General features: G+C 42.7%; 1 protein-coding gene across 2 annotated transcripts in view; it reads left to right on the plus strand.

The window, feature by feature from the left end:
* ABCD2 (ATP binding cassette subfamily D member 2) overlaps positions 1-20,268 on the plus strand; it is a 57,457-nt gene extending 37,189 nt beyond the window's left edge. Inside the window, exons 6-10 of one of the 2 annotated variants that reach the window (XM_020797010.3) lie at positions 1,264-1,409; positions 17,497-17,642; positions 18,270-18,354; positions 18,664-18,789; positions 20,043-20,268. In XM_020797010.3, the coding sequence (XP_020652669.2) occupies positions 1,264-1,409; positions 17,497-17,642; positions 18,270-18,354; positions 18,664-18,789; positions 20,043-20,253 (714 nt within the window). In that variant the 3' untranslated portion in view covers positions 20,254-20,268. The remainder of the gene's footprint in view (positions 1-1,263; positions 1,410-17,496; positions 17,643-18,269; positions 18,355-18,663; positions 18,790-20,042) is intronic. The other variant, XM_073000642.2, reaches the window with a different exon arrangement.
* Positions 20,269-20,613: the final 345 nt, after the last annotated feature.

A 20,613-nucleotide genomic window follows, 5' to 3' on the forward strand; every position in this document is an offset into this window, starting at 1 on the left:
GATGTATCTATATCTACTTAGCATTAAATTTATTTAATTAAATTTTTTCTTTTTCCTTTTCTTAACTATCATTTATTATTTTTAGTATGCTTGTTAATAATGGATGTTCATGGATTCATATTGTTTTAATTGTATTTTTTTTCTGTTGTTAGCCGCTCAGAGTGGTATAATTATACTAGATGGGCGGGATATAAATCAAATCAAATAAATAAATAAATAAATAAAATAAGCACATACGGGAAATGAAATTGGGGGAGCAGATGGGTTAACGAAGCTGGAGTCTTGGACTCCAAAGGGGGGTGGGGTTAGTTTTAGGGGTTAGTTCTTTTTCCTTTTCTTTTTTTCTTGTCTCTCTTTGTCTTGTTTTCATTTCTGTGTGAATAAATGTGTGAATTTAAAAAAAAACATGGTTTTGCGATTGCAAAAGCGGATTCATCGTAGAGCGGGGTAATCGTCCAGCGGGGCACGACTGTATTTCTTCTTTTTTCCATGTTTTGAAGATAGGGATGACATTTGCTCACCTCCAGTCTTCTGGGGTAATATCTGTTCTTCAAGAATTCTCAAAGATGATAGACAGAAACTCTGAGCTTACATCCAGAAGTTTATTTAGTACCCTTGGATGGAGCTTATCTAGCTGTGCAGAATGGCTGTCTTTTCAGATAGTTAGGTGTTTACTTATCTTGAGCAGTAGCCCCCTCGGTGCATCCGTTATTGAGTATATGTATGTTCAATTAGGGATAGGAAATGTGGCTTTTCAGAGGTTGTTGGACTGCAGTGCCCATCAGCATACCCAGGAGTGAGGAGTTGCATGGCAGCAACATCTGGAGCATCACACTTCCGCCTCCCCGCATCTGATCAAAGGGTTTCAGATAGCGAGCAAGAGCATACTACTAATCAAGTCAACAGACCACTGCTTAGAATAGCTCATATCCATGCTACACTTCATCTGAGGGGTGAATCCATAAATTTTGACTCCAGATTTGAGCTACAACTCCCATCAGCCCCTCTCAGCATGAACAAAGTGAAAGTCTATGGAAGTTGTAGGCCAAAACATCTGGAGGTTCTTCATCCCTTCTGTACGTCATTATTCCTTTGTTTCAAGGATGTAGATATATTAGCAAAAATATTTAGTATTTGAATCAGTGAAGCAGAATGCTGGTATGCCTTTATTTGGATGTAGCAGTTGTGACACACCCCGTTATTTTGACAGAAATAACTGTCTTCTAAAAAAATGCTTCTATTTCTCATTCTTGTAACTTGTAGGTGGAGGAAGGGATGCATCTTCTAATCACTGGGCCCAATGGCTGCGGGAAGAGTTCTCTCTTCAGAATTCTTAGTGGTCTCTGGCCTGTCTATGAAGGAGTCCTCTACAAACCACCTCCTCAACATTTGTTCTATATTCCTCAAAGGTTTGTGGTTTTGTTTGTTTATTACTATTCTGCCTCTCAACAGATAGCGCTTACAGGTGGCTAACTAAACAAGTAAGAGACAATTAAAAACTAATCACCAGTTATCACCTAACACAGCATGCCTGCAAAAGTCCTTGGCTTCCCAGATTAATTGCCTAGTTTTTAAAGAGAAAATACAGTGGGGTCTCGACTTACGAACGACCCTACTTGTGAACAATTCAACTTACGAACTTGCCCTATAGGGGAAATAAGGACTCGACATACGAACTTCGCTCGAGTTACGAACAGGAAAAAAGTGCCCATTCCCTCCCCTTAGAGGCTTCTGGAGGGGGGGGAAAGGTCAGAAACTTAAAAATAAATAAAAGAAAGTCACTTACCAGGCCTTGGTAGCCCCCAAACAGCAGGAAAAAGAGCAGGAAATAGCTAAAAGCCCACACCAGAAGGGAGCCTGGCAGAAATTTTGTGCTTTTCCCGGCTCCTGCACCCTCCTCTCCCCACCTATCAGCTGATCGGCTAGCTCTGAAGAGGCTTGGGGAGGTTTGTCAGCACCTAAAAAGCCTGCCTGTGTGTCTTTGTGCTGAAAAAATCAGCACAACATGCTTTAAAACATGCTATAAAATTGGCTTCATTGAAAAAAAAGATTTCTAAAGTGCTTTGCAAACTGTTCCCTGCCTTCCCCCTCGTTTCCTGAACCTAAGGGAAAAAAAGAAAATATATCCCCCTCTAGTGGCAGAAGGCGGAATAGCAGCTTCCCATTAGTTTCTATGGACGGAAAAGAGCAGATACAGATTAAATGGTTTTCAATGCATTCCTATGGGAAATGCAGATTCGACCTACGAACTTTTCGACCTAAGAACCACCTTCCAATACGGATTAAGTTCGTAAGTCGAAACCCCACTGTAAGACGAAATCCTAGAACTCAATCTAGTCATGGACATCTGCTGACAGAATGGTGGATTTCAGTGGAAGGCAGGCAGGTGCAGTCTCCTCTTGCCACTGCAGCAGCACCACCACCACCACCCGCCCAAGGTCTGCTCTGGAGGACTGGAAAACCCTCGCCAACTGGTGTTTAGTCCCCTCTAAGGGTTACAGGGAGGAAAGAAGAGAAGTTTCATTGTGCTGGCTTTCTGACACTGAATATCTATCAGCCTTAGTTAAACAGTTATGAGAAAACTTTGTTTTGAATGCTACAAACAAACCTTCCACCTGAGCTAGACAGTCGATTAGTGAAACGCTTGAAGGTCACAAGGAGGGTGGGGACACTTCGGATGGCCCATGATGCCACAGACACCAGCCAATAAGAACCTGAGGCATTCATGCAACCATAATATAAACAGCAATTCCATTAATATTCTTTATAACAAAATGTGATTTTCCCACAGGCGATGTTCTAGTTTAGAAAAGAGATTGGCAGAAGGTAGATTAGGATCTCCTGGCAGGCCTATAGTTAATTTGGTTGACATAATTATTGTTATTGATTTATTTTATTTTATTTTATTTATATGTCAGCCTTTTCAAATCTGACACCCAGTATGGCTCCCAATATACTTTTTAGAAAATTGACTCCAAATACACCCATAATACCTTAATTAATATTTCACATTCTTCCAGCTTCCTTTCAATGTAACTTGGGCTACAGTATTTTACTGACTTACATGGGAGTAATCCCCATTGAATTCTGGAGGACTTACTGTGATGAGATAAGTTTAAGATTCTGCTTTTAGACATAAAACACTTTAGCTGTAGTGAAGTTGATAGGCATAAGCCTCCACGAGACATTCCGGTGGGTATATGAGTGAAATAAAATGGACTGATGCATGAAAACCTTGCTTTGGTTTGTGGCCATTGTTTGAAAACACCATACCAAAATCATTTTAATATCTGGCTTTTATTCAGTATAGTTTATAAATGCAGTAGTTTTTGCTGGTTCTTAGTAGGCAAGTCCCTACCTGCTGACGAACAAGATGCTCTGCTGTTTTCCTGTGATAACTAAATGAAGCTGTGCTTGGTTTTACCCATATAAGGATTGCCTAGATTTCTGATGTTTTAACCAAGAATTTGGCTTGCATCCAAATGGCATATGGACCTCAAGCAAACCTATTTCGTACACTTTTTAAAAGTGTGTATTAGGTACAGTGGTGCCTCGCTTAACGAGCGCACCGCTTAACGACGAAATCGCATAGCGATCTGTTTTTTCGGATCGCTAATGCGATCGCTTAACGTTTTTCCTATAGGGCTCAATTCGCTTTGCGAAGACCGGTAAGCGTTTCGCTTACCGATCTTCGCAAAACGAAGCCCGACGATCAGCTGTTCGGCAGCCAAAATGGCCACCGGAAGCCCGGAAATGGCCCAAAATGGCCGCGCGCAGCGTTTTCGCACCCTCGTTAAGCGAGGCGAGGGCGCGAAAATGGCTGCCGGCCATCCTGAAGCTTCGTTGAACGGTGAGTATTTGGCCCATTTGGAACGCATTAAACCATGTTTAATGCGTTCCAATGGGCTTTTCTGTCCCGTTCAACGATGCTTCAGCATAGCGAAGGTTAATCCGGAACGGATTAACCTCGCTATGCGAGGCACCACTGTATATGTATTAGGATAGGTATGTGTATAAGATATGAGTATACCTAGTAAACATACTTCATACACTTCTCTTAAAACTCTGAGAGCCTGTCCGAAGCCTAATACACATTTTAATATGCTTCTTTTTGCCTTGTCTTAAAGGGCTAGTTGAGAAACTGCACTCAGCTGAATCCACAGTGGCAGATTTGGCTGCAGGCAGTTTCTCGACCAGCCCTATAACACAAGGGAAATGAAGTATTTTTTAAAAAAATTAATAACTGATGCAGTGTATTTATGCTGCCTTAATGGAGTCCTTTAAAAAAAAGAAAACCAGTTTCTCTGCCTCTCCTCAGGAAGTCTTTAGTTCACCATTATCCTGAAGTGGCTCTCTTATTAAGCCACTTCACAATCTTTACAAATCAAAACGGAAAGGCTTTTGATTCATTCCTAGCGATCACACAGACTGGGAATGAACCAAAAGAGAGCAATCCTACCCACACCAAAAAAGTAGAAACCCTTGACAGGGGCCAGAAAGGTGCAGGTCAGACCACTTGGGGGGGGGCTGGTTCATTCCAGCAAAGATAACATCTGATTGTCATCTTTAGGAACAAATCAGCCTGCCTCTGCTGTGGATCAAATAGCAGGCCAAATGCACATGCAGTCCGTCTCTTAGTCTTTGGACGAATGCTTCTTTAGTAGACAGGATGCACTGTTCACCTTGACATATAAATAGTTTTTTCTGCTGTTATAAATAGCAACAAGGCACAGAAGGTGATTGGAAAGATGGCAATACACGTTACCATTAGAAAATAGCATAGGAGTTTCCTGGGCAGGTCTCCAGAAAGGGAATATTGGCTTTAGAGATTAAACTGTCATGTTCTCCCATGCTGTCCAAGGAACTCTGTGACTATCAGGCAGACATTTGGGCAGACCGTTACCAGGGTTTAGGGTTATAGAAATCCCACATGGTCAATCTTAGATCAGTAGACAGAGATTATTTTTCCTAAAATACTTTGTGAGATGTTGAAGTTGATATTTTTTAAATCCCTTTGGCTGGGAGATTTGGAACAATAGAGGATTTCATCAAAGTTGAGGCGTGCATCTTAATATTTCTGTTCTCTGTATAAACACTGGTGAATCTTCACATTTTTTTTCATTGTGAAAGAGTGGAGGGAATGGATGGCCATCAGGGAAGAAGTTTGGTCTTTTCAATAATACTGACAGGGTAGGAGAGGATGAATTAGAAAATCTGCTTTTAAAAACTGTAGATTATGTCAGCTGGACTGACACAATTTATATACAATATAATGTACATGTTTTTGCTTTCAACAGCGGGTTGAAAGCAGAAGGCCTCCCTTATTACATTTTCACGGAGCTCAAAGGTGTCCCTTCTCCATCAGAATCTTTCCTTCCAACAACCTTGTGAGATTGGGTTTGGTTGCACATTTGTGAGTCACTGACAGTCATACGATGAGCTTTAGTGTTGCATGGAATTTAAATCTCGGTCTCCCCCGTGCTAGTCAGACACTCTGTAACCTAGCACTCCTTAATCCAGTGGTGTCCAACCTTGGCCCTCCAGATGTTCTTGGACTTCAACTTCCAGAAATCCTGGCCAGCAGAGGTGGTCGTGAAGGCTTCTGGGAGCTGTAGTCCAAGAACATCTGGAGGCTCAAGGTTGGAGACCACTGCCTTAATCTGATGCCTTCCATATGTATTGTACGGCCACATCTGTCTGCAGGCATCGTTATGGTGCACTCTGGGCTACATTTCTGGCACTTCCGGCAGTTTAGAAGTTTCAGGGCTACTGTCAAATGTGACAACTACAATTCTTCAGGTTGGTGGGAAACCATACAACTGCTTTACTTTCAGGTTTTTTTTTCCTTGCCCTGTTTCACAGCTTCTGCTTCGTGCTCACTGAGGATTACACTTTGGGGTTTCCGCGTGTGCAGAGTCAGTCTTTGGAACTTTTTAGGGCTGAGCTCCCTCCCTCTACCGTTTTGGTGAGAGCTCCACCCCCCCTCCACTGCGCATGTATAATATGCCCTCGCAGACTGCCATTCATTCCTTTTTGTACACCAGACCAGTCACATCTCAGAACATTCACTGAGCTACTGACTGATAATATTCACTTTCCTTTCTCCCTCCTTGCTCTGTGTCTCCCTCATATTCAACTTGTGTTATTCCCTTTTCTCCTGGTTTTGTCTCCCAGTTTGACCATCCAGTTTGTTCTTCCTTACTTTTACATTCTTTGGAACCATTGTGGGATGGGGAGAAACAATACACTAGGTCACTAAGGAAAAACCAGCAGGAGGGAACAAAGCAGGAGAGGGTAGCATGACCCTTCCTTACTATCTTTCCGCCACCAGGTGAAAAACTTCCTGTTTAAACTGACTTTTGATTTGTGAATGGCAGGGCTGGAGATACTAATGGGATGTGTGGCCATGCAACATATTTTGTTTTCATAATGTGTTTTAAATTTGCTTTGAACCAGTGATGTTTTTAAAACTGCTATAGGTGTAATCGTTTTTTAATATAAAAATTCATATTATTCTGATTTTAAATACATGCACACTTTTTTAGCTGTTGCATGCCTCCTTGAGTTCAGTCATTGGGAGAACCGTGGGGCATAAAGTAAATAAATAATCATCAATAAGTAATCAAGCCTATCTGATCTCTCTCTTTTTCTCTGCCACCTTCTCTTCTTTCTCCCTCTACCCTTCCCTTCCCCTTAGGAAGTCACCTGAGAAAGGACAGAGTTGCAGGGACTTACACTTGGAACACTGACATGCCTTAAAAATAAGCTAAGGGCCTCCTGAGAAAATGGCCAGGGCTTCAGTTTGCCTACCCCCTGCAGTACAGACTTGACATGTCTGAATTTGTGGATTTGACTGTCATTTGTAATTGCTACTGTCAGATATATGCATTGCATCATCTGATAATGATGCAGGTGGAGCACTCCTGTCGTGCCAGTTTTGTACCACATGTTCAGCCCATGTGCCATTTGCTCTGCAACTTTTCTCTGAGTCCTACACGAAGGGTCAGGAAGGGCAGGAAGTGTCCTGAAAGCTGCTTGAGATTCCACAGTGCTGACTCTTAACACTGATGGGCAGCATGCTCCTTGCTGTGTCTCCCCAGCACCCTGGAATCCCTGATGCAGGCAGTTTCTCTTTCATGACTCTGTTGTAGGGGGAACCAAAAGAAGGTTCTCAAAGTCAAGGCCCGCTTTGTCCCTTAGCTTCTGGCTTCTCTGAAGCCTCCTTTCCATATTTCCCATACACATTTAGAATTTTCTCTGGACTTTCTGTGGCACAGTGTTTATTGTGTACTATTTCTCCCTGTGATGGCAGCGTCTAATTATATTTTCTGCAAGGGAAGCTCTCAGCTCAGTGGCCTGTAAACTATGTTAGCCAGAGTAAGCTACTTATGTCTTGGACTGGTAATTGAGCTCCTTGAAATATTTAACAGACGCTCTTCAGTGCAGGAGAGGAATGCTTATTGCTGGTTATTTTAGGTGCAAATCTATTATTTATATCCTGAGAAAGTTGTAGAAAGTGTAGCTTGCCTTAAAACACCCTTGAGTTAATTTCAGTAGAGGGAGGAGTGCAGAAGGAGAGGTTGCTTTTCTTTAAAATATTCTGCTGAGCACATGTTTTAGTAGTGTTGAATGGTGTTATGAGGGGCAGATGTGCACAATAGAACTTGATGTCCACTTACAGCACATGTATAAAAAACAATACATGTTGGCTTTATCTTAGGTGAAAAGTCATGGTATCACCAAAAAAAGTAGTTCAAAGTGGCCATACATCCTAGTTTTCGGTGGACATTCTTCTATTTAGAAATGTCATTGTTTAGACCAAGCTGATGCATACATAGGAACAAATACTGGGGAAGTACAGTCGTGCCCCGCTTAATGATTACCCCATATAACAACGAATCTGCTTCATGACGATGTTTTTGCGATCGCAAAACGATGTTTTAAATGATTTTTTTTTCACTTTGCGAAGATCGGTTCCCTGCTTCGGGAACCGATTCTTCGCATTACGACGATCAAAACAGCTGATCGTCGGGTTTTCAAAATGGCCACCGGGTGCTCAAAATGGCTCCCTGCTGTGTTTTTGGACGGATTTCTCGCTCTACAGGCACCGAAAATGGCCGCCCCTATGGAGGATCTTAGCTGGACGGTGAGTTTTCAACCCATTGGAACGCATTGAACAGTTTTCAGTGCATTTCAATGGGCTTTTTTATTTCACTTTACGACGTTTTCGCTCTATAGTGATTTCGCTGGACCGAATTAACATCGTTAAGCGAGGCACCACTGTACAGCAAGGGTCTCAGAGTTGGCCATCCAGAATTGCTAGCATCAGGACAGCTGACTCAGCAAACATGCAGGTCACGTGGACACTTTTTCCCACTCTAATGAAATAAATAGATTGCACTGAAAATACAGTATTGTTTTCAAAATTTGTATCCACATATGTGATTGCTTACAAGATTTCTGCAAATCAGCACCTCTTTTCTCTTTTTTCATGCTGCATTTCTTTTTGGGGGGCAATGGGTAAATGGTGAAAGTGCTGTGAATGGAAGGTGCTTAGAATTCTTTCACAGGGATACCTGGATCCAGCCCTTCCAAAACTGTATTTCCAGAAGAGACGAGGTGACTATTCAACCCACTGAAGTCCGTAAAATGGATGCATCTGTAGCATTGTACTCTATTCTATGTGCACCTTGTTTGTTCTGCAGCTGTGATCATCCTTTTATAGATTAGCCTTGTAGATTCCAACAAAATAATTAAAATGTTACTTTACTGTTCACTTGCTGGATTGCATTATTGAAAAACTCCAATATTAGCCCAATTTGGATCCTTCCAAGCTCTGTGAGAGTTTTGCATTGACCTCTCCCTAGAGTTTTGAATTCAACAAATGGAGAGACCTTTCTGATATTTTCAGCAATACTTCACTGCCAAGTCCTTAGTCCTTGTTCTGATTCTATACCTATAAAAAAGGCCAAGTCCAATGACCATTAAAATTATCTTCACAACTCATCATAAGTATTTCAAATTCATATGGAGAGAAGATTTGAAAAAAATGAGGAGTTTTATAATAATAATAATAATAATAATAATAATAATAATAATAATAATAATAATAATAATAATAATAATAATAATAATAATAATAATGTGCTATTAAATCAGTTTTTCAGGGTTTTCTAGGTAGAGCGTATGCAGAAGCCATTTACCATTCCCTTCTTCTGAGGGTGCCCTGTAACTGTGCAGCTTGCCCAAGGCCATGCAGGCTGGTTCTACTGACAGGGGGCACCGTGGCAAATTGAACTTCTAACCTATGACTCTTCAGCCAGATACCTAAACCACTAACAATTTCCCCATTAATCTGTCAAGGTTTTGGGCAAATTTAGATTGAAATCCACATTTTTCTGGTCATGACGGTGTGACAAACCCAGACCTACTGGGATATGCCACAGTTTCACTAAGCTGCCACCAACCATTCCCTATAAGAAGTCACACAGACCAGGGATGGATTTTTAACAAATAAAAGAACAAGGTTTATTAAATAACACACAGGGAAAAATAAAATGATCAGGTGAATAAGATACAGTAACATGGCTTAGTCTCAATCATACATACACACAGTTTGGTTCACACAGAACACTTAACTTGAAGCACAGACCCTGAACCTATCAGTTCTGGCTAACCATACAGACACCTGAACCTATCAGGTTGGTACTGACTGACACACAGTAGTACCCTGTCTGACACACAGACTCCCACTCAAGCTTCTTCTCTCAGCTCTTCTCCAGCTTCTCCTTCAGCTCTGCTAAACTTCACACAGGCTTCACATATATATACAGTACAGCCCCTCCTCCTGATGTCCCGCCTTCCACTCCCCATAGGATGGAACTTTCCCTCCAAACCCATGACAGACAGGTAACATCAGTGCTGTATGTAACACCTCCCCTCTTTATAAGTTGTTTTGTAGGGGGAAAGCTAAGGTGCTTTTCACCAAAAAACAACCTGGACCCAAAACAAACAAAAACAGTCATATAATAACATACAATACCATACTTACTTATACTTACACTCTATTAGGCATTTAAACATTTACCATTAACAATACATCAAGTTACCTTTATTCATACAAACCAACGTGTTTAATAAACAGACACATTTGACTTTTTGTCATCAAAATATATACATAGTCCATGTTTCTTTCGCCGTCTTCATTCTTCAGGTCTTCTTGACAAGGCGTCAGCAACACAGTTCACTGACCCTCTGACCACCTTCACTTCAAAGTCATAGTCTTGCAGGTTTAAAGCCCACCTCATAAGTTTACTGTTGTGGGTTTTCATTGTCTTTAACCATTGCAGTGGTGAATGGTCAGTGCACAGAATAAAATGTCTTCCCCAGATGTAAGGCTTGGCCTTCTGGATCGCGTAGACTATAGCCAGGCACTCCTTCTCCACGGTTGCCAAATGTCTCTCACCTTTCTGGAGTTTCCTACTCAGGTAGGACACTGGATGCTGGTCACCATTCTCATCCTCCTGGCAAAGAACTGCTCCTACCCCGCTGTTAGACGCATCGGTGTAGATGATGAACTCCCGGTCGAAGTCTGGAGCACGCAGCACTGGATAGTTGATGAGGGCCTCCTTCAACCTCCGGAACGCCTCCTCACAGTCGCTGGTCCACGGGATGCGGTCATCAGCCTTCTTCCTCGTCAGATCGGTCAGCGGAGCCGCAATCTCGCTAAACCTCGGGATGAACTTTCTGTAGTAGCCCACCAACCCAAGAAATGATTTGACTTTTTTCTTGGTGTTGGGTCTGGGCCAATCACGAACTGCTTCTATCTTGGCCTCGAGGGGTTTTATCACTCCTCCCCCTACTATGTGACCCAAGTATTTTATTTCTGGGCTACCCAGCTGCAGTTTGTTCTCTTTACAGGGCCTAGGCCAAAGCACTTCCTCCCCTGGGTCAAAATGCCTCTCCCTGCCTTCCTGGACATCCCAAGTTTTCTTTCTGACCTTTTGAGCTTGCAGGGTCTCTGCTGCTAGCTCTAGGTTTCTCTTTAGGTCATTCCTTAAAGAGTCTATGTATGTCACAACGTCTTGTGGGTCATCCTGGGTGATCTGCTCCCAATTTTGTTTGATCAAATCAAGGGGCCCTTTCACCCTTCTCCCAAATAAAAGTTCAAACGGACTGAACCCGGTACTGGCTTGTGGCACTGATCGATAAGCAAACAAAAGGGATTGCAGCTTCTGGTCCCAATTGTTTGGATTCTCTGCCAAGTAAGCCCTAATCATGCGCATTAGAGTCCCATTGAACTTCTCAGTTAACCCATTACTTTCAGGGTGATAGGCAGTGGTTTCCTTGTGCTTAATTCCACAGATTTGCCATAACCGTTTCATGAGCTTCGATGTGAACGATGCGCCCAAATCTGTGATTATTTCTGAGGCAAATCCCATCCTGGACATATACCCCACCAAGGCATCTGCCACTGTGTTAGTTTCAATGTTAGTCAAGGGTATGGCTTCAGGGTACCTCGTGGCATGGTCCACAATGGTGAGAATGAACCTGTTCCCCCTCTTTGTGGCCTTGGGCAAAGGTCCCACAATATCCACCCCTATGCATTTGAACGGAGTGTCAATCACAGGCAAAGGGCACAACTTTGCTTTGGTCCTGTCGCGGCTATTCCCCTTCCTTTGACACACATCACATTGTTTACAGAACTCCCTGATCTGCTTCCCTATGTCAGGCCAGTAAAAATTCTGTGTGATTCTCTGCTGTGTTTTGTTCACCCCTAAGTGCGCAGCAAACATGTCAGAGTGCCCCCTTTGTAAGATCATGGGGCGATACTTTTCAGGTACCACTAGCTGACTTCGGATCCCATCTCCCCCTTTTGAGATATTCCTCAGGGTCTCTCTATACAAAATCCCCTTTTTCTCTAGAAATCTCACTGGGGTTTCAGGTGTTAGCTGGGCGTCTGTCACCTGTTCAAAACACTTTTGGAGAGTGGCGTCTGCCTTTTGCTCTTGGCCAAATCGGCTGTCTGTGGTTAAGGTTTCCACCACAGCTTCTGAACTCCCCTCTGCTTCCGTCTCTGGCTCATCAGTACCCCCCTGAACTGTCCCCGTGGTGGCTTGTGAACGTGTAATCACTAGCACCCGTTTCACATGTTCAGCCAGGTCATTTCCCACGAGCACGGCTGCTGGCAGAGTCGATGAAATCGCTAGCCGCCAAACTCCCCTCCAGCCTTGAAAGTTCACAGGTACCTCCGCTACTGGCAGTGAGATCACCTGCCCCTCAATCCCTGCCACCTTCATGCTCTCATTTGGGATTATATATTCCCTAGGAATAATATCTGGATGGCACAGGGTCACCTGGGAACAAGTGTCCCTCAGCCCCCGATACTGATGGTCAAGTATTCCTACGTCCACCCCTGCGGTTTCAAACAACTGAGAATCTGTTCTCACGAGCAAGCAGCGCTTGACCTCCACAAGAGGACCATTTTCCTCAGCCTGATCAGCAGATGTAACTGTTCCAGATTGAGTAGCCATGGCAACAGGCTCCCTCAGTGACAAGGGGCTTTGCTCTTTCTGGACACAGAACACAGCTTTTGGCTTGGTTCCACTCGAATCCTGAGGCACAATTCCTTTTAGCTGCTTTAATTTCTCACACTCTGAGATTAGATGGCCCTTTCCCTGACAGAAATAACATTTTCTGCTATATTTTGAGTCTTTCTCATCTTGTTTTGGTTTTCCCTCCAAAATCTGAGGTCTTGGTTTCATGTCTGAGGGCTTCCCTTCACCATGGGCCCCTCCCCCTTGCTGGCTTTTCCCTGGTCCCTGAGAGTACTTGCTGTAGGTTTCTTTGGGTTTATCTACAGATTTCCACTCAGCACCTAAGGGTTTTCTTATTTGATAAATAAAATCTGCAATCTCTGCTGCTTCGGCCACAGATTTCGGTTTCCTTTCCCTCACCTGGAATTTCAGTTCCCCATGCAGGACTGAATAGAACTGTTCCAGCGCTATCAGGTCTTTGAGCTGCTGAAAGGTCTCTGTCCCCTCCTGAGATAGCCATTTCTCTAGCAGCCTCACCAATTGGGCCCCCACTTGGGTAAAAGTCTGCTCTGGTTTCTTGGTGAGTGACCTGAATCTTTGCCTCAGCTGTTCCGCATTTATCCCATGTCTGGCAAACACCAGTTTTTTAAACTCTGCAAAATCTTTCATCAGTTCCTGTGGCATCTCTGCATAGACTTCTGCCAGGCTGCCACTGATTAAAGATCGCATAATGGTCATCTTCTCAGTTTCCCTTACTGAGAAGTCCACAAACACTCTTTCCACTAAGGAAAAGAACACCTCAGGGCAATCTCCCTTGTGGTACACAGGGAATTTCTTCAGGTCAGTTTTAGACAATTGGCCTCCCTCAGAATCCCTATTGTTATTATTGTTCTGATTCATCAGTTCCAATTTTCTTAACTCAAACGCCATTTTCTCTCTCTCCAATTCAAATTGCCTTTGCCTCTCCCTTTCCTGCATTTTTTCTCTCTCTAATCTTTCCTCCATTTCAAATTGCCTCATCCTCAGTTCATGCTGTTGGGCTATGAGCATTTTCCTGAGTTCTGGGTTCTGTTCTCCTGTGCTGTCACCCTGCACTGAGCCAAATTCATCCTCAGAACCTTGGTCAACCTGGGGGTCTTTCACTTCACCCATTTCTGCCATTTGGCTTCGAGTCAAGGGCATAATCCCCCCCCCAGAACAGGCTGCTTTCAAAAGTCAAGCCTCAAAATAAAGCGACCACTTTTTTTTTTCTTTTGCCTCAGAACCAGCTTTCTATAGATTACTGCTGTTCTTCAGCACTAACTTGCAACAGTTGCGAGCCAGAGTCTACCCCCCTCTGCTAGGCCTCTCAGCAGGCAGGCTAAATCACTTCTACTACACAGTTTTGCCTCAGCTTTTTTCCCGCCAAAACAGGCTGCCTCAGAGCTCCCTAATCTAGTCCCCAATCTGAGGTTACACGTTCTTCTACTAGCGCACCTCCCCGTGAGGTACACCTAGAAGATTACCTACGTGCTCTCAGATTGTCCCTGACTAGACCCCCCTTGCTCTGGGCACACTTGCCAAGGCTTTGCTGGACCACTGGACAACTGGACCAGTCGTATCCCACACGCTGGACACCAATCAATGTGACAAACCCAGACCTACTGGGATATGCCACAGTTTCACTAAGCTGCCACCAACCATTCCCTATAAGAAGTCACACAGACCAGGGATGGATTTTTAACAAATAAAAGAACAAGGTTTATTAAATAACACACAGGGAAAAATAAAATGATCAGGTGAATAAGATACAGTAACGTGGCTTAGTCTCAATCATACATACACACAGTTTGGTTCACACAGAACACTTAACTTGAAGCACAGACCCTGAACCTATCAGTTCTGGCTAACCATACAGACACCTGAACCTATCAGGTTGGTACTGACTGACACACAGTAGTACCCTGTCTGACACACAGACTCCCACTCAAGCTTCTTCTCTCAGCTCTTCTCCAGCTTCTCCTTCAGCTCTGCTAAACTTCACACAGGCTTCACATATATATACAGTACAGCCCCTCCTCCTGATGTCCCGCCTTCCACTCCCCATAGGATGGAACTTTCCCTCCAAACCCATGACAGACAGGTAACATCAGTGCTGTATGTAACAGACGGTACTTGATCTTTAATCAAATTCAACTCACATGACCAAATAATATTCATAACCCCCCATTCATATTCTAACAAGGAGATAGTATATAAGTAGATAGCAGGTTCAAATCCCTATCTGTTTCAAAAAGCTAATATTTGTACAATGACTGGATTTCACTTCAAAGCACCCCCTTCAGCACGTTAAAGACATTCTGGAAACTTGTCCCAGCATGAACAGAAAGTAGATATGCATGTGGAATAGTGGGCCATGTGAATTAGGCACATCAGCTTTGAATTTGCAGGGATCCTGCTAGCAGATTTAGTTACAGTAATTTCCTCTACATGTGAGATCTTGGGGGGACCAGTTCCATAGCCAGAGGTTTGCTTTCTGTTTGAGCTCAGTAGATCCTCTACTTGAAAGGCAAATACACCTTTGAATTACCACAGTGACCTGTTTCTTCTGCGGTGGCAGCTGCTGGTAATGAAAACAGGAAGCAATGTAAGCTTTCATTAGAATTTGGGTTGGAATGGGTGTTTTAAACTTTCTTCGAATTATATAAGTAAATTCTGATAATATTGCAGTCTTTATTATAAGTCTAATGTATACTTGAGTATTTTCTGCCATTAGCATTTCTTAATGGGCTGGGTCATTGAACATCTCATATGTGTTCACCTTATGAGGAAACAAACTCATTGCATATGGGATCATGGAAAATCACTGGTGATCAGTAGTAGAATTATTCCACAACCAAATCACACTGAGTAACTCTTGAGCGTGCTGTTCTTTACTGCTCTTTGCTTCCAAGATAAGTTGTCACCAAGGTTGCCTCTAAGGTGTGCGCGTGGCTCTGCCTCCCTCCATGCAGCTTTCCTCCTCTGTACAGCAATTATTTTCAGCCCCTTTGGTTCTGGTTGTGATGGAACCCCCTGTGCGTGGGACGGAGTCACGCGTGCATGCAGGGGTGAAGTCGCAAGAGAGAAAGGTGGAGCCCACCCAGCATGGCTGAAAATTAGAGCGTACATTGGCTATCACTGTTACATGGTGTGTCACAGTGACAGTTACAGCATGTGTAACACTTTCCGGGAAGAATTTTTGAAGGATATAGATAATTTCTTGTCATCCTAGTGGAATGGTCTTGCTCTCTGGAGTGTTCATGTTGTTATATGCAAAATCCATGTGAAGAAAATAATTTCTGATGCAGAAAGTTTCAGAGCAAGAGTTGAGAACTTTTGTTGTACCATATTTCTGTAGGGAGGGTGATCTGTTTTGGGGCACGTGCTGGTGGCATTCTGGATCTGAAAGGGAGTGTGTTCTGCAGCTGGGCTGTTTCAGGCTCATCCCTGAAGATCTGCTGCAAGTTGTCCCTCCCAAGTCAAAGTGTGAAGAATCCAAAGCCAGGCACTTTATCTTGATACATGAGAAGATCTCACAAGAACCTCTTCCTTCGTTCCAGGCAGTGAATAACAAATTGATTAACCAATTGACTTCACTGACCTTTTGTCACATTCAAAACCAGACGCCTGGCGGGTCACCTTCCACAGCTCTGTCTTGCCTTCTGCTCTCTGGCCTCTTTTTCTCCTCTGAAATTAGATCCCTGAGGGATGTAAGTTGATCACTCCAGGTCATAGTAAAATTTTGGTCTCCCTAGTTATCCCAATTAATGAACATCTCTAGTTTTTCTTATCCTCTGAAAAAAGATGCCCCGTCACATTGGGAAAATATTGAAACAGTTTTCAACTGTTTCGAGATTTTTGATTCTTGCATGAGAGTGGAGGGGGGAAGCTTTTTCTAAAATAAGCAGCAGCTAGCACAACAAAACCAAACCTTGTGTTTTGCATAAAACATGGCTTTAATGCAAATGAAGATTGTTACGCAAAATAGAAGGCTTTGTGTAAAAACACTTCCATTCATTTTTTTTACCACCGCCACCCCAAAAAGTCCTGGCTTGTAAAAAGTTCATGAAAATCTCCTGTAATCTCATGCAGGGAGAAATTGCTTTTGAAGTTTGTTGTTATAAACTGCAAGAATATTGGTCAAAGGACAGTGAGCACTGTCAAGGACGAGCAAAAGGCAGTTATAAGAGTGCAGCTGGGAAACCATTGTGCCAGAAGGTCATAGTCAGGGATGAAACCCAAGAAGTAAACCTAGAATGTAGCAGAGCTGGGAGGAGCACTATTGCCCATGCAAAATTGGAGGCCTTTCATAGTCCTTTCTCTTCAGGAGGACTCAGTTGCCATCCTGATGGAGCAGGATCAGTCCTGAGCTTGATATGCTTGTCTGCCCAAGAAGACCCACTGCTTCGACCCACATATGATCCTGGCACTGTATGGATCGGATGAAAGCTGAGGGTACCCAGGCCAAACCTTGGTAGCTCTTGCCAAATGTGTTAAGTTTCTTGGATAGATTGTACTATTTTGTAAGACATCAACATGATAAATTTGGGGAAAAATTAATGACTTCTGATAACAGCTTTATCGGATGTTGAGTGCACTACCAGCTAGAAATGGAGGAGAAAAATAGACTTGCAGTTGAGTATATATTTTACATTTTGTGTTTGCAGGCAAGATATTGCAAATCTGTTGTTTTTTATTGGGTATATTGTTCTCTCCATTGCTATCCTCTAATCATTTCTTCTACAAACAGTACATTGTTCATTGGGGTACATTTAGAAAAACAGTTGTTTTCAAATAATTACTGGGTTTAGAAATGCAACATTTAAAGCATTATGTAGTATTCAAAGAGCATCAGTCATAGTCCTAAATAGCAGGGTTGAGATGTGACTCCGCACTAGAGAGGACTAATTGAATTAATTTTCCTTCTACTGCTTAACAGGCCTTACATGTCCATTGGAATGCTGCGGGATCAAGTTATCTACCCTGACACAGTAGATGACATGCATGAAAAGGGGTACCAAGATGAGGATCTCGAGCGTATCCTACAGATAGTCCACTTGAATCACATCGTTCAGAGGGAAGGAGGTACACTTCTTGGTTTGGAGAAGATGTTTCCCTTTAGCTGGATTAAAGAATACTGCACATTGACACACGCATATTGTGTATATTGTCTTTTATTATAGTATTTACACAGATGCTTACTTGTGCAGTCACACAACACATACACACAGAGTATTACAGAACCATGTTTATCCAGACCTTTATTAGCAGTTCCCTTCCAGATTGCAGAAATACCTGGAGTAACACACATCATGACAAAACTTTAATTAAATACTTATTCAAATGTATGATTGCACTAGAGGTACATGAACAGGCAATTTAGTCTAGTACTGCCTACTTTCACCAGGTTTATAAACTTATAAACACACACATACACACACATACCATGTGTAACAGAAAGTATTGTGGCATGTCTAGTTTTAACTAGTGGAAATAAATCCATCCATCTTAAAACTGCCACAATACTTTAGTTTTATATTTTGTGATACTGGAAAATAGATACACTTTTTAATAACACTTTTTAATATATACTTACATACAAAGATGTCCACTTGTAATTTTACGTGATATCATAAAAGAAAAAAATTTAAAAGAGAAAAGATGTAAAAGAGCTGAAAAAGATTTTTGTGTTTCTCTTGTATCTCTTTAAAGGGTGGGATGCTGTGACGGATTGGAAAGATGTTCTGTCTGGAGGGGAAAAGCAAAGGATGGGCATGGCTCGAATGTTTTACCACAAGTAAGTCTGATGATCCATTCTCGAATCCATGGGGTGGACGAAGTAGCTTCACAGGCTGTGGAATTGTGGAAGCTGACCACTTTCTGAATCCTAGTTGTACTATATTTTCTAGACTTGAGATAATAACTTTCAACCCAGTACTTTCAGAGGATATGTGGAAGTTCCAGAGTGACTGCTGACATGAAAGCCAATTCTGTCCCTTGGTTTACCTCTAGAACTCACATCTCCTGGCCCTGCAGCTACTGAGAAGAGTTTGCTGGGCTCCTTCAAAACCTAAATGAACGACTATTTCTTTTTCTACTTCATAAGGCCAAAATATGCTTTGCTGGATGAATGTACAAGTGCTGTCAGCATTGATGTGGAAGGAAAGATATTCCAGGCTGCTAAGGGAGCTGGCATATCCCTTCTTTCAATAACACACAGGCCATCTCTTTGGTGAGTCTCTAAAGGGGATCCCCACTGCCTCTTTTTTGATTTTTTTTTTTTTTTAGTAGCTTGCAACCTGCTAAAGGGTGTAGGATTTCCAAATGTAGCTAAGTGAACAGTCCTTTATGGATGTCCTGCTCACAATTACAATGGCACAGAATTCCAGCTGAGGGCGAGCTTGGGAGGAGGCCACCTTTTGCAAGCAAGTGTAGCAGAGACACCTTCGCTCCCCCTAGTGGCCACAACGCCAGTCGGATGTAAGAAAAAGCTTAAAGGACTACCAGCATTTCTAAGACACAGTACAGGTTTTTTCCCCTGAATTACTTTTCCCAGCAAAAAGTCTTCTCACACTGACTGGCTGGTCTACCATCTGACTTCCCCACATTTGGAGGTGAGAGAAGAGCAAGAGCGACATGGTATTAACATATGGAAAGATGTTGTGCCAATGACATTGCATCCCTCCTGTCTCCTTGATAGCAAACCCCTGGAAATTTCCCTTGTTTAGAAAAGGTGCAATTCATGCAGCTGCCCAAGTTATCAAAAATTATTTCCAGAACTGGTTCTAAGACACTGGCTGAAATCCTTTTGTGCAACTTTATGCCATGTAAGTAGGATGATGTCATCATCCGGCAACTAGGATATTTGATTTAAATTAACTGAAAGCTTCCTATCCTCCTGTTTCAGGTTCCAAGTCTCTATCGGGCTCTCTTTTGCCTTGGAGAAGCTCTTGGGAGCCTTGGGACACCGTAAGGGAATTCTTTAATAACCAAAATGAATGGCTGGATCACTGCCCCTGGGATCGGAACCATGGATGGCAATTCAGCAGCAATTTTGGCTTTAAGGTGTCCTCCCTAACGCAATGGAACTCCCAAAGGCTTCCTCAGTGCAAAAGGGAGGCCTAGGGAGCCTCAGAACTGGAAAGGGGGGGATGATATAGGAAGTGTTCAATTAATTTAAATTAAACATCCCAGTTGCTGCATGATGACATCATCATGTTTACACAGTGTAAGTTATGCAAACCATAATCCAACCACGATATCCCTAATTTTAGTCTCCAGATTTTGTTGGGCTGCTTCTATTATTTCCCTGCCAGCATGGCCAGATATGGTGAGATTTGTAGTTCGCTTGGTGTCTTCAGATCCAAAATGGGAAACAGTGCTTTTGAGGGCCTGGTGTCTGTTTACAGTAAGCCGTTCAGGGGAATGTTGCTTTCCCATCATTAGACTTCTCAGTGTTTCCTCTCTTTTTTTTTTGTCCTGCAGGAAGTATCACACACACTTACTACAGTTTGATGGAGAAGGCGGCTGGCGTTTTGAACAGCTGGACACTGCAATCCGCTTAACCCTCAGTGAGGAAAAACAAAGACTAGAATCCCAGCTTGCAGGCATGCCAAAAATGCAGCAGAGACTGAATGAACTTTGTAAAATCTTAGGGGAAGATTCTGTGCTTAAAACCATGGATAAAGAGGAATAAATGTTTTAGTTTACAGTTTTTTCCCCATTTTTTAAGAAATCGCTGTGAATGCACTTTGATTTTTGAGACACTGTGGTTTGCATGTACTGTGATTAGCTTAGCGTGTACAGAAATATAATTGGCAACAGGCTCAGTGCTTTAGAAAGCCATCAGTCTTCTAATGTTCCAGAAGACCGTAGTCAAATGAGGGCTGTGCTGAACTCGAGTGAGTTTTGAGTTTCAGTGTGAAAACGGAATTCTTGAAGATATGAAAACCATTTTCCAAAACTTCCTCTTGCCTTGGCAGTCTGTCGTGTTGTTTGTTTGCCCCTGTTTGCATTCCTGAGATGCTCCTGCTTTGACACCACTAGTGGGGATTGC

Source organism: Pogona vitticeps, chromosome 5, assembly GCF_051106095.1.
Source record: "Pogona vitticeps strain Pit_001003342236 chromosome 5, PviZW2.1, whole genome shotgun sequence".
Taxonomy (NCBI): Eukaryota; Metazoa; Chordata; class Lepidosauria; order Squamata; family Agamidae; genus Pogona; species Pogona vitticeps.